The 14487-nt window shown below is 40.5% G+C and overlaps 1 protein-coding gene and 1 pseudogene across 4 annotated transcripts in view; one reads left to right on the top strand and one right to left on the bottom strand.

Moving 5' to 3' along the window:
- Positions 1-14487, bottom strand: part of HAUS6 (HAUS augmin like complex subunit 6) — a 50183-nt gene that overhangs the window by 15165 nt on the left and 20531 nt on the right. For all 4 annotated transcript variants that reach the window (XM_063594467.1, XM_034967215.3, XM_055092097.1 and 1 more), the window contains 4 exons: positions 12749-12919; positions 9675-9868; positions 7362-7488; positions 5787-5889 (listed from right to left, as the gene is read on the bottom strand). In XM_063594467.1, the coding sequence (XP_063450537.1) occupies positions 5787-5889; positions 7362-7488; positions 9675-9868; positions 12749-12919 (595 nt within the window). The remainder of the gene's footprint in view (positions 1-5786; positions 5890-7361; positions 7489-9674; positions 9869-12748; positions 12920-14487) is intronic.
- Positions 3032-3131, top strand: LOC112440873 (U6 spliceosomal RNA; annotated as a pseudogene).

Raw genomic sequence — 14487 nt, 5'->3', positions numbered from 1 at the left:
ATTATGACAGAAGTATATACAGAATTTAAGGAGGCAGAGGACAGACATCCAGCCCAGACTGCAGAGTGGGAAGAAGGCATGAAGGTACTGAGAGAACGAGGTACAAGCTGCTATGATGGAGCACAGGGTACATCCAGTGGAAGCATGGTGGGAAATAAGATTGGTAGAGAAAGGCATGACTGGATTACAGAAGATCTGATATTCCAAGGGCTCGACCTCTTTCATCATGTTACCTTCTGAAAGGCTTTCCCCATTTGTACATGTCCAAAGTGGAACAGAAGCCATAATGAAAGATGACACCATGAAAAACAGGCAGTTACAGAAAAGAAGTAAGGATTACAGAGGTAAAAAGTATATACCTATGACTACTAAATACTAGACAGACAGGTCAAAAAGCAGATTAAACATAACTAAAAGATAATCAGTGAGTTATAGGAGGTATCTAAAGAAAATACCTACAATGAAGCCATGAGATACAAAAAAGTCATAAATATGAATGAGAAGTTAAAAGATATGAAAGACAGAATTAGAAGTCCCAACAATAGGAGTTTCAGAAGGAAAGGATCAAAAGAATAAGAGATAAAGTAATATTTTAAGAGGTATTGGTGAATAAGTTTCTAAACTGAAGATATGAGCTTTCAGAATAAATAAGCACACACAAATCCCAAATAGGCTAAATAAAACAAAACTACATTTAGATATATCCCAGTAAACCTGCATAATACAAAAGAAAAATATTTTCTTTTTTTTTTTTTTTTTTGAGACAGGGTCTTGCTTTGTCACCCAGGCTGACTGCAGTACCACAATCATGGCTCGCTACAGCCTCGACTTCCTGGGCTCAAGCGATCCTCCCACCTCAGCCTCCCAAGTAACTGGGGCCACAGGTGCATGACACCATGCCCAGCTAATTTTTTGTGTTTTTTTATAGAGACAGGGTTTCACTTTATTGCCCAGGTTGGTCTCCTAGGCTCAAGCAATCCTCCTGCCTCAGGCTCCCAAAGTGCTGGGATTACAGGCGTGAGCCACCACGCCCAGCCAAAGAAAAACCTTAAAAGCAACCAGAAATCAAAAATTAACTAACTATAAATGGGCTGAGCCCAGTGGCTCATGCCTGTAATCCCAACACTTTGGGAGGCCAAGGTGGGCGGATCACCTAAGGTCAGGAGTTTGAGACCAGCCTGGCTAACATGATGAAACCCCGTCTCTACTAAAAATACAAAAATCAGCTGGGCATGGTGGCACATGCCTGTAATCCCAGCTACTTGGAAGCTTGAACTAGGGGAAGCGCTTGAACCCAAGAGGCAGAGGTTGCAGTGAGTGGAAATCATGCCATTGCACTCCAGCCTGGGCAACAACAGTGAAACTCCCTCTCAAAAAAAAAAAAAAGAAAAGAAAAATTAACTAACTACAAATGGGCCAGGTACGATGACTCACACCTGTAATCTCAGCACTTTGGGAGGCCAAGGCGGGCAGATCACTTGAGGTCAGTAGTTCAAGACCAACCTGTTCAACATGGTGAAACCCCGTCTCTACTAAAAATACAAAAATTAGCCAGGTGTGATGGCACACGCCAGGAATCCCAGCTACATGGGAAGCTTAGGCAGAAGAATTGCTTGAACCCGGGAGGCAGAGGTTGCAGTGAGCTGAGATTGCGCCACTACACTCAAGCCTGGGTAATAAAGACTCTGTCTCAAAAAAAAAAAAAAATTAACTACAAATGAATGACAAGTAGACCAAGAGCAAACAGCCTCAAAAACAACAGAAAACAATGAGATTATATCATCGAAGTCTGAAAGACAAATAAATGTCAATCTAGAATTCTATATCCAACTAAACTATCATTCAAAAATGAGTGCAAATGAAGACATTTTCAAAGAAAGAACGAGAATTTTACTATTCAGAGTCCAAGAACTAAGCATATACTTTGAGATACACTTCTCAAAAGGAGAAGAACAAAAGAATAGACCAAAAAAGTCATTAATCGTGTTGCTCAATTTAAACATAGTAATTGTTAAAAACAATTTCTATCAATGTCATTAAAAAAAGACAGGCATTATTCTAGAATAAAAGTTACTAAGAAAATAAAACAATCACTTGTAATGAACTAACCCTCCCTGGATCCTTGTTTGAAAAATACAAACATTAACAAAGAACCTTTTGGAAGATAATAAAAAATTTTCATTTATAAACTTTAAAAAAGAGGAAGAACAATATTACATATTGTTTATAGGTCTATACATATGTAATAAATTTATTTTATAAACATACATCAGAATAAAGATTAGATTCAGAATAGTGATTACCACTGTGAAATCAGTAAGGAAGGTGAAGAAAGGTGGATATCCAAGGATTAACTACATATGTACATTTTAAAAAACCTAAAGTGAATATTGCAAACCTTTGCCAAAAAAAGGTGTTTAATAAACAAGTATTTATAATATTATTCTCTGTACTTTTGAATATGCTGAAATATAATTCTAAAAAACATTTTTAAAGTAAATTAAGTAAGATGCAATATGTAAGGTATAGGAAGGCGGAAAAGGTTGTTTTACCACAAAAAATATAATGTTGAAGTAGCCCAGCTCAGATCAAGGTTCTATACTAGGAAAAAAAAAAAGGACTCCCAAGAGTACAACTTCCAACTGGACTTCCTAAACGGACACATTTTCCCTCAGTATAAAGGCAAGTAGAGAAACCTCCAAATGGACATGAGAATTTCATAGATTCGAAGGGGTAAACTAATCCTGACAAGAGTGCAAAAGCCCTTTCCCAACTGAAATGAAAACACAACACAACCCTAAGAGCTCTGTTGACTAGCGGATCTCAAAAAAAAAAAAAAAAAGAGAGAAATAAGTCAAAAATAAAAAATAAAAATAAAAGAGATAAAAACAAAGCCAAGAGCTATCAAAAGAATTCTACCATAATTAAGGACTGTCCAAAGCCACCATGGAACCAGGATGCTCTATCTGAAGCTCCCCCTCATTTATCAAACCATGCAGCCTTTTATTTTTTTTAAGAGACAGGGTCTCATGCTCACTTCAGCTGCACATATATTAAAATTGGAACAATACAGAGATTAACATGGCCCCTGAGCATGCATAACACTAATTTTTAATTTAAAATAAATTTTTAAGTTAAAATTTAAGAAAAAGGGCCGGGTACGGTGGCTCACACCTGTAATCCCAGCACTTTGGGAGGCTAGGCAGGCGGATTGGCTGAGCTCAGGAGTTTGAGACCAGCCTGGGCAACACGGTGAAACCCTGTCTCTACTAAAATATAAAAAATTAGCCAGGCGTGGCAGCGTGTGCCTATAATCCCAGCTACCGGGGAGGCTGAGGCAGGAGAATTGCTTGAACCCGGGAGGCGAAGGTTGCAATGAGCCGAGATCACACCACTGCACTCCAACCTGGATGACAGTGAGATTCTGTCTCAAAAAAAAATCAAAAAAATTTAAGAAAAAGAGAAAGGAGAGAGACAGGGTCTTACTCTGTTGTCCAGGCTACAGCACTGTGCAGTGGAGCAGTAAAAGATCATTGCAGCCTTGAACTCCCGGGGTCAAATGATTCTCCTGCCTCAGCCTCCTGAATAGCTAGGACTACAGACACACACCACCATGCCTGGCTAATTTTTCATTTTTTGTAGAGAATGGGTCTCACTATGTTGTCCAGGCTGGTCTCGAACTCCTGGGCTTAAGCAATCTTCCACCCTAGGCTTCCCAAAGTGCCGGGATTATAGGTGTGAGCTGCTATGCCCAGCCCTATGCAGACTTTTCTATGTCTTCTCTTCTGGTTGCACCTAAACTGAGCCTTGCTCTCTGGTCTATAATCTTTCCCAACCAGTGTCCTCCCCAAATACACCTGACTCTCAAACCAATTACCTATCCCAGTGATTAAGTCCTGTGCTAACTGCTGTCATGACCTTTCACCTGACTAAACTACAGCCTACAACTATTACCTGCTCCAGTTTAGCTATATAATTTGTTTTTTATTCATTCATTCCTTATCTATCCTCTATTTACAGAACCTAATTGTCTTGTACACATGTGCTAATTAACACAGGTTAATTATTGTACTATTCTTTCATGTTAAAAAAAATTGTGAGCTTCCACAAAAAACCTGTACAGAATGTTTATAGAAGCATTACTCATAATAGTCAAAAGGTGAAAACAACCCAAATGTCCATCAACAAATGAATGGATAAACAAAATGTGGTAGAGGATACAATGGCATGTATTCGTAAAAAAGGAATGTAATACTGACTGATACATGCCACAACTTAGATGAACTATGAAAACGCTATGCTAAATGAAAGAAGCCAGTCACAAAAGTCTATATATGATATGATTCCATCCATATGAAAATCCAGAACAGGGAAATCTGGAGACAGAAAATATCTTCATAATTGCTTTGAACTGGAGAAGTGAAGGGGGATTGGGGGGTGATAGCTAAAGGGTATGAGGTTTCTTTTTCAAGTGATGAAAATGTTTACAATTGTGATGATGGTTGCACATATTTGTGAATTTAGCAAAAAGCAAGAAATTGTACATTTTCAATGGGTGAACTGTATATGTGAATTATATCTCAACAAATCTGATTTTTAAAAATTGAACGCTGATACATGCTACAAGATGTAAAAAACTTGAAAATACTGTACATGTGGTGCCTCACACCTATAATCCCAGCACTTTGGGAGGCCAAGGAAGGAGAATTGCTTGGAATCAGTTTGAGAAAACATTGTGCAAAGTTAAAAACAGTGCAAATGAAAGAAGCCAGAAACAACAGGACTCATATTATATGATTTCATTTATATGAAATATCCAGAACAGGCAAATACATAGAGATAAGAAGTACATTAATGGGCCAGGCACAGTGGCTCACACCTATAATCCCAGCACTTTGGGAGGCCAAGGCGGGCGGATCATTCGAGGTCAGGAGCTCAAGACCAGCCTGGCCAACATGGTGAAACTCCGTCTCTACTAAAAATACAAAAAAAATTAGCCAGGTGTGGTGGCGCATACCTGTGATCCCAGCTCCTCAGGAGGCTGAGGCAAGATGGTTAATTGCTTGAACCCAAGGTAGAGGTTGCAGTGAGCTGAGATTGCGCCACTGCACTCCAGCCTGGGCAACAGAGCAAGACTCCATCTCGGAAAAAAAAAACAAAACAAAACACAAGTACATTACTGGCTGCCAGGGACTAGCAGGGAAAATGGAAGTGACTGATTAGTGGGTTAGAGGGTTTTTTTGAGATGATGAAAATATTCTGGGGGCTGGGCTCAGTGGCTCATGCCTGTAATCCCAGCACTTTGGGAGGCTGAGACGGGTCAATCATTTGAGCCCAGGAGTTCAAGACCAGCCCGGGCAACATGGTGAAATCCCATTTCTACAAAAAAAAAAGTATAAAAATTAGACGGGTGTGGTGTCCCAGCTACATGAGAGGCTGAGGTGGGAGGATCACTTGAGCCTGGGGTGGTCAAGGCTACAGTGAGCTGAGATTGTTCGACTGCACTCCAGCTTGGGCAACAAAGTGAGACCCTGTCTCAAAAAAAAATAAAAGAAAAAGTTCAAGAACTAGATAGTGATGATGACTGCACAACATTGTAAATGTACTAAATGCCACTGAGTTATATACTTTGCAATAACTGAAATTGTGAATTTTATGTTACATGCATTTCACCACAATAAAAAAAAATGGAGGAAAAAGATAAGGAATTTAAAGAACTATTATTATAATGAAAAAGAATGACAGGAAGGAGGTTTCAAAGAGAAAAAAATTAATAAATAACCAACCTGGAAGTGAAGCAGGATACTGACAAAGAATACTCTTTGCATACACTTCTTCTGAGGCAGGATCAAACGAAAGGGGAGACATTGGTGGTAAAAGATCTACAGACTTAAAACAGAAAATTCACAATTTTGAAGTAAACATATTTGCTAACTACCACAATAACAATGCTGAGTTAATCTATGAATAGATTATCTTCTCAATAAGAAAGTCAGAATTACCAAGCATGTATCAGATAACTATTTTTATTTATTTATTTTTCTTAAAGACAGGGTCTCAGTCCCTCGCCTAGGCTAAAGAGCAGTGACATTATCATAGCTCACTGCAGCCTCAAACTCCTGGACTTAAGCAGTCCTCCCACTTCAGCCTCTCGAGTAGCTAGGCCTACAGAGACACATCACTACACCCAGTTTTGGGGGTTGTTTTTGGTAGAGATGAGGTCTCACCATGTTGTCCAGGCTGGTCTCCAATTCCTGGCCTCAAATGATCCTCCTGCCTCTATCTCCCAAAACAGTGGGATGACATGTGTGAGCCACCACGCCCAGCCCTATAACTATTTTTAAAGCAGAGTACAACATCAGGAGCAAGGGGGATTACTTAGTCCTTGAATTTCTCAAACATCATAGTACCTCACATCAAGAGGAGTCTTGTTTTCTGGCTGGGCACAGTGGCTCACGCCCATAATCCCAGCACTTTGGGAGGCAGAGGCACGTGGATCACCTGAAGTCAGGTATTCGAGACCAGCCTGGCCAATGTGGTAAAACCCCATTTCTACTGAAAATAGAAAAATTAGCCGAGCGTGGTGGCGGGCAACTTTAGTCCCGGCTACTTGGGAGGCCGAGGCAGTAGAACCACTTGAACCTCGAAGGCAGAGGCTGCAGTGAGCTGAGATCGTGCCACTGCACTCCAGCCTGGGCAATAGAGCGAGACTTTGTCTCAAAAAATAATAATAATAATTGTTTTCTTTTTCATACAATCCTTCGAATCTAAAAATATTAACTATAAATAACAGCAACTTATGGATATTATATTATATATATATTTAGAAAAATTACAGAAACCATAACATAGAAACTTTAGACTCAAATGAAAGATGACATACATACAACATTTCTAGGTCATTTGTAACACAATAAATTCACAAACTGCCATATATGAAACTATTCTCCAAAAGGCAAATTGGCTGAGTGTAGTGGCTCATGCCTGTAATCCCAGTACTTTGGGGAGGCCGAGGCAGGAAGATCACTTGAGCCCAGGAGTTTGAGACCAGCCTTGGCAATATAGGGAGACCCTATCTATAAAATTAAAGAAAAAATTAGCCAGGCTTGGTGGTGCAAACCTATAGTCCCAGCTACTCAGAAGGCTGAGGTGGGAGGATTGCTTGAGCCCGGAAGTTCAAGGTTACAACAAGCTATGATCATGCCACCGTACTCCAGCCAGCTATGATCGTGCCACTGTACTCCAGCCAGCTATGATCGTGCCACTCTACTCCAGCCTGGGCAACAGAGCAAGACACTGTCTCAAAAAAAAAAAAAAAAGGTGGGTGGCGGGGAGGGCAGGGGCAAGTCAACATTACTTACTGGAGTCCAACCTTTAATTAGACTGAAAGGAGACAAACCAAGAAATTCTTTCCACTTTTTATGCCATTCTCCTTGCTTTTCAACAACAGAATGTCTTATAGTTGTGAGATCATCTTTTATTCTATACCTATAATAGCATAAAAAAACTTTATTCAAAAGATGATACAAAAAAAGCACTGAGTAAAATTTAAGAAAATAACAATAGTTGTAGAGAAGTGGAAGGAAATAGAAGTGAAAGTTCAATCAATATACCACATATAAATTAAATAAACTCTCACAGGTGAATATTCAGAACCTAAAATACCTTTCTCTTTTTATGACCATAAAGAAGGCCGGGAGCAGTGTCTCATGCCTGTAATCCCAGCAGTTTGGGAGGCCAAGGCAGGCAGATCACCTGAGGTCAGGAGTTCAAGACCAGCCTGGCCAATGTGGTGAAACCTCATCTCTATGAAAAATACAAAAATTAGCCGGGCGTAGGGGTGGGTGCCTGTAATTTCAGCTACTAAGGAGGTTGAGGCAGGAGAATCGCTTGAACCCAGGAGGCAGAGGTTGCAGTGAGCCGAGATCGTGCCATTGCACTCCATGCACTCCAGCCTGGGAGACAAGAGTACAACTCCGTCTCAAAAATAAAAAATAAATAAATAAATAAATAATTTTTAAAAATTAGTTTAAAAAAAAAAAAAAAGACCAGAAAGAGGCCGGGTACGGTGGCTCACACCTATAATCCCAGAACTTTGGGAGGCCGAGGCAGGTGGATCACGTGAGGTCAGGAGTTCAAGACCAGCCTGACCAAAATGGTGAAACCCTATCTCTACTGAAAAATAATAATAATACAAAATTGGCTGGACATGGTGGCGCGCACCTGTAATCCCAGCTACTCAACAAGCTGAGGCAGGAGAATCACTTGAAATCAGGAGGCAGAGGTTGCAGAAAGCCGAGATTGCGCTATTGTGCTCCAGCCTAGGCAAAAAGAGGGAAATGCCATCTCAAAAAAAAAAAAAATACACGAAACAATAATACATCTATTACTCCATTTTATTATTTTTTTTTCTTTTTTTTTTTTTTTTTTTTTATTGAGATGGAGTCTCACTCTGTCACCCAGGCTGGAGGAGTGCAATGGTGCAATCTCAGCTCACTGCAACCTCTGCCTCCCAGGTTCGAGTGATTCTCCTGCCTCAGCCTACTAAGTAGCTGGGATTACGGGCGCACGCCACCACGCCTGGCTAACTTTGTCTTTTTGGTAGGGACGCAGTTTCCCCATATTGGCCAGAATGGTCTTGAACTTCTGACCTGAGGTGATCCACCTGCCTCAGCCTCCCAAAGTGCTGGGATTACAAGTGTGAGCCACCATGCCCAGCTACTCCATTTATTTTTAAGATAGAATTTTTTCCTTGCTCTAAACTTGAGTAGAATTTTCACTCCCACTCTCTGTCCATTCCTATAAGCAGCCCATACTTTCTATTCTTTCTGGTTAATTAAAAAACTGTTCGAAAGGCTGAGGCAGGCGGATCACCTGAGGTCAGGAGTTCAAGACCAGCCTGGCCAACATGGTGAAACCCCATCCCTACTAAAAATACAAAAATTAGCCAGGCGTGATGGCGCGTGCCTGTAATCTCAGCTACTCGGAGTCTGAGGCAGGAGAATCGCATGAACCCGGGAGATCACACCATTGCACTCTAGCCTGGGCAACAGAGCAAGACTCTGTCTCAAAAAAAAAGGGGCCTGGCTTGGTGGCTCACGCCTGTAATCCCAGCACTTTGGGAGGCCGAGGCAGGTGGATCATCTGAGGTCGGGAGTTCGAGACCAGCCTGACCAACATGGAGAAAACCCATCTCTACTAAAAATACAAAATTAGCCAGGCGTGGTGGCACATGCCTGTAATCGCAGCTACTCAAGAGGCTGAGGCAGGAGAATCACTTGAACTCAGGAGACAGGGGTTGTGGTGAGCCAAGATCGCGCCATTGCACTCTAGCCTGGGCAACGAGAGCGAAACTCTGTCTCAAAAAAAAAAAAAAAAAAAAAAAAAAAAAAAAACTTTTATAAGGTTTTATGATTAGACCCAACAAAAGAAAACTACAGAAAAGCTAAAATTATTTCACAAAAAAATTATTCAGGGCAAATCATTTATTCCATTAATTTTCCTTTTCCTTTCTGCTTCATGTATATCTCCAAGAGTTGATTATGTAAGGTTTTTGAGTATTAGAATTCTCATACTTGTTTGCCAAAGCTGAAGAGCTATTAAAGTTATACAAGTTTTGTTGAGAAAACCACCCTACTCCTCCCACAGTAAAATAACAGATCTTTTTAGTGTACCTCATATGTTTCAGATCTGATAATCTTTCCTTCTGAAATTTGGTCTCTTTTTCAAGGTAGTGAAGGTCTACCGTCAATCTTGCTTGATCAGCCTGACAACGTTCATATTTCATCACCTTCAAGACTTCATTTAATAACTGAATAACTGTTAAGAGGTTCAGTTTTCCAGCCTCATAAACATTTCCTATGTGCAACTAAGGAATCAGGAGGAGAAAAAATTAGTGAACTATAGGTTGTTACAACAAACTGTTACATAAAAATATTTATGTTTTTTACTATTGAAGTTTACCTTAAAGAAGAGGGAAAGGCCAGACGCAACGGCTCACACCTGTAATCCCAGCACTTTGGGAGTTGGGGGTGGTGGGGGCAGATCACCTGAGGTCGGGAGTTCGAGACCAGCCTGACCAACATGGAGAAACCCTGTCTCTACTAAAAATACAAAATTAGCTGGGCGTGGTGGCACATGCCTGTAATCACAGCTACTCCAGAGGCTGAGGCAGGAGAATCGCTTGAACCCAAGAGGCAGAGGTTGCAGTGAGCCGAGATTGTGCCATTGTACTCCAGCCTGGGCAATAAGAGTGAAACTCCATCTCAAACAAACAAACAAAAAAAAAAAGCGGGGGGAAAAAATCAAATACCCCCAAACATAAAATGACGTAAATAATTTTGGCCCAGTGAAAACTACTAGGAAAGAGTAACATGCCTTGCTACATTTTTTGCTACATTTTTATATTACACAAAAGGTTGAAAACTAGAATAAAAGAAATGTTAATAGATGGAAAGAAAAATAAAGATTGAGCAGAAGCAGCAGGTTTAGTGAAAAGACCATAAATTCATTTTTTAACAGAAGTTACAAATCAATGACCCCTAAAGGCTGTATCTGTGCTTAAATGTTTCTTTGGCTTGCACAGTTCTATGTCTTAAAATCATTTGAATTAGTTGCCAATTTTTTAATTTTAATTTTTTTTTTTGAGGCAGAGTCCCACTCTGTCTCCCAGGCTGGGTGCAGTGGCTCAATCTTGGCTCATTGCAGCCTCCGACCCAAGTGTTCAAGCGATCCTCCCACCTCAGCCTCCCAAGTAGCTGGGACTACAGATGTGCACCACCATGCCCAGCTAATTTTTGTATTTTTAGTAGAGACGGGGTTTCATCATGTTGGCCAGGCTGGTCTCAATACCTGACCTCAAGTGATCTACCCTCCTCAGCTTCCCAAAGTGTTGGGATTATAAGTGTGAGCCACCATACCCAGACAGTTTCCAATACTTTTTAAATCATAGATTTCACACAAAAATTATGGGCCAGGCACACTGGCTCACGCCTGTAATCCCAGCACTTTGGGGGCCGAGGCAAGAGGATCATTTGAGGTCAGGAGCTCTAAGCCGGCCTGGCCAACATGGTGAAACCCCGTCTCTACTAAAGAAGTGTCTCTCTTCAGAGAGTCACAACAATATTTTATCTTTGTATCTCTCCAGCATATAGTAGATGCTTGATGAATTGTGTTTTCTAAGAAAACAAAAAAGTAAGCTATCCAGATAATGTCCCATAAGCAAGTGGAAATAACTGGATGGAGTTTGGGTTGATGAGGAGAGACTGCTGAAGTCATGAAATTGGTAAGAAAATACAAATACATTTATAATGAGGGAAAGAAAAAGAGGGCATTAAAAGAACCATGGAGAACATTATTTAAAAGTCAGATAGAAAGGCCGGGCATGGTGGCTCATGCCTGTAATCCCAGCACTTTGGGAGGCCGAGGCAGGCGAATCACGAGGTCAGGAGTTCGAGACCAGCCTGGCCAATATGGTGAAACCCCATATCTACTAAAAATACAAAAATTTAGCTGGGCATGGTGGCGGGAGCCTGTAATCCCAGCTACTCGGGAGGCCGAGGCAGGAGAATCACTTGAACCCAGGAGGCGGAGGTTGCAGTGAGCTGAGATCGCGCCACTGCACTTCAGCCCAGGTAAGAGTAAGACCTAAAAAAAAAAAAGTTAGATAGAAAAAAAGAAATCAGGCCGGGCACGGTGGCTTACGCCTGTAATCCCAGCACTTTGGGAGGCCGAGACAGGTGGATCACTTGAGGTCAGGAGTTCAAAACCCGCCTGGCCAACATAGTGAAACCCCGTCTCTATTAAAAATACAAAAATTACCCAGGCGTGGTGGCATACGCCTGTAATCCCAGCTACTTGGAAGGCTGAGGCAGGAGAATGACTTGAACCAAGGACGGGAGGTTGCAGTGAGCTGAGATCATGCCACTATACTCTAGCCTGGGCGACAGCGTGACTCTGTCTCAAAAAAAAAGAAAAAAGAAACCAGTGTGAAAAACAGAGCAGCAGTATGAAAGACACAGAAAAGCAGAGACACTGAGGTTATAAAGCTAAAGGAAGAAGACTTTACAAGCAACACTTAACAGCATCAAGATAAAACACAAACCAGGGGATGGAGACTTTTTAAAAGGACATTTGGCAATTAGGAGATCACTGTTGTTGCCTTTGAGAATTTATAATGAACTAGTACAGTATCATCTTCCTACTAAGAAACTTCATACTGTCTATACTATATGATGTAGTACTGTACAGGTAAAGGGCAATTAATAAAAGTGAATATAAATATACACACCTTTAACAGTATCACTCCTTATGAAAGTTTTACTAAACACACTCATAGAAATAAATTCTGGCCAGGTGCGGTGGCTCACGCCTGTAATCCCAGCACTTTGGGAGGCCAAGGTGGGTGGATCACCTGAGGTCAGGAGTTCGAGACCAGCCTGACCAACATGGAGAAACCCCGTCTACTAAAAATACAAAATTAGCTGGGTGTGGTGGCACATGCCTGTAATTCCCAGCTACTCGGGAGGCTGAGGCAGGAGAATCGCTTGAACCTGGGAGGTGGAGGTTGCAGTGAGCTGAAACCACGCCACGCCATTGCACTCCAGCCTGGGCAATAAGAGCAAAATTCTGTCTCAAAAAAAAAACAAAAAACAAAAAACAAATTCTGAAAGCAGAAGAACATTGCAAGAAAATATACAATTACATGATAGGAGTTTTCTCAAAAGCTTCCTTAATATCAAATGCTTACCTGAAACATTTGTTTCTCAATTTTGTCAAGTAAGAGCCTTGGAATATTAATAGCAACATTAGTTCCATCTAAAGCATATTGGTTAACAAGACTAAGGACTGAACTAACAACTTCTCTCTCTTTTTCCAAAAACATGAGCGTTTCATTCACTGAAGCCCACAAAGACCGAACCTTTGGAAACAGAAACAAAATATTAAAGTCCACACATAATCTGTACATATATTTTAAAAATGTAAATGTATGTTCACTCTTAGTAACAAATTTCCTAGAATGATTTCTAGTAAGAAAATTAAATAATTATACTTTAATAGTTTAAAAGTCTCTTTGGATATTATTTCCAAAGGGAATTTTTTAAAAAATGTATCGGGAGAATCTAGCTCACTATAATTTTCAAACAAATCTAAGAATTTTTTTGTTTTCAGAGATGGGGTCTTACTATGTTGCCCAGGCCAGACTCAAACTCCTGGGCTCAAGCAATCTTCCCACATCAGCCTCCCAAGTAGCTGGGACTACAGGCACGCACCACTGCACCCAGCTCCAAATCTAAGAAATCTTATACAAGATACAATTAGCATTTTCTATATGCTGACATGTAATCAATCGAATGAAGACCATTCAGGGAGAAATAATTTTAAAAATTTTTCAAGAGAAGCCGGGCGCAGTGGCTCACGTCTGTAATCCCAGCCCTTTGGGAGGCCGAGGCAAGCAGATCACGAGGTCAGGAGATAGAGACCATCCTGGCTAACACGGTGAAACCCCGTCTCTAATAAAAATACAAAAAATTAGCCAGGCGTGGTGGCAGGCGCCTGTAATCCCAGCTACTCGGGAGGCTGAGGCAGAAGAATGGTGTGAACCCGGCAGGCGGAGCTTGCAGTGAGCCAAGATCGCGCCACTGCACTCCAGCCTAGGGGACAGAGCAAGACTCCATCTCAAAAAAAAAAAAAAAATTTTTTTCAAGAGAAAAAAACTACTACATCTCAATTTTAAGTCATTCAGTTTGAGGAAGTGTAAAAAATTATGCTTCATTAAAAGCAAAAAATCTTAGGCATATACTAATCTATATTCATTAAAATTGATATACAAGAATATTTAGGCATGCACAGTGGCGCATACCTGTAATCCCAGCTACTCAGAAGGCTGAGGTAAAAGGATCCCTTAAGCCCAAGATCCTTGCAAAGAAAAAAAAAAAGAATACTCATAGAATGTCTATTTGTAACAATCAAAAAGTAGAATCAATTCAAAGGTCCATCGAGAGTAAAAAGGGTACATTGGTGCTATATTCATAAAATAGAACACTAAGCAGCAATGAGAATAAACATACTACAATTACACACAACAGCATGGATAAATATCATAAACAATGTTGAGCCAAAGTCAGACACAAAAGAATATATTCTATATACTGGCATTTATATGAAGTTCAAAAACAGGCAAAACTAATCTTTAGTGTAACATGTGAGGGCAGTGTTTCCCCGTGGGGGCAAACAGTGTAAACTAAACAGGTTCAAGGAGGATTCTAGGGTGCTGGTAACATCCTATTCCTTAAATGATGATGGTTACATGGACGTGTTCACTTTGTGAAAATTTGTCAAGCTATATACTTATGAGTTACACATTTCTTGTATATATGTTATGCATTAACAGAATTTACAAAAGAGGGAGGGAGGTGGAGAAATATAATTATACACGTTCTTCCTGCACGATAAAAATACAATATTAAATATCTCTAATTAGTTCAC

Source organism: Pan paniscus, chromosome 11 (genome assembly GCF_029289425.2).
Source record: "Pan paniscus chromosome 11, NHGRI_mPanPan1-v2.0_pri, whole genome shotgun sequence".
In the NCBI taxonomy this organism is placed as follows: Eukaryota; Metazoa; Chordata; class Mammalia; order Primates; family Hominidae; genus Pan; species Pan paniscus.
The sequence above is the reverse complement of the archived record's forward strand: the minus strand, read 5'-3'. Positions and strand labels throughout refer to the sequence as shown.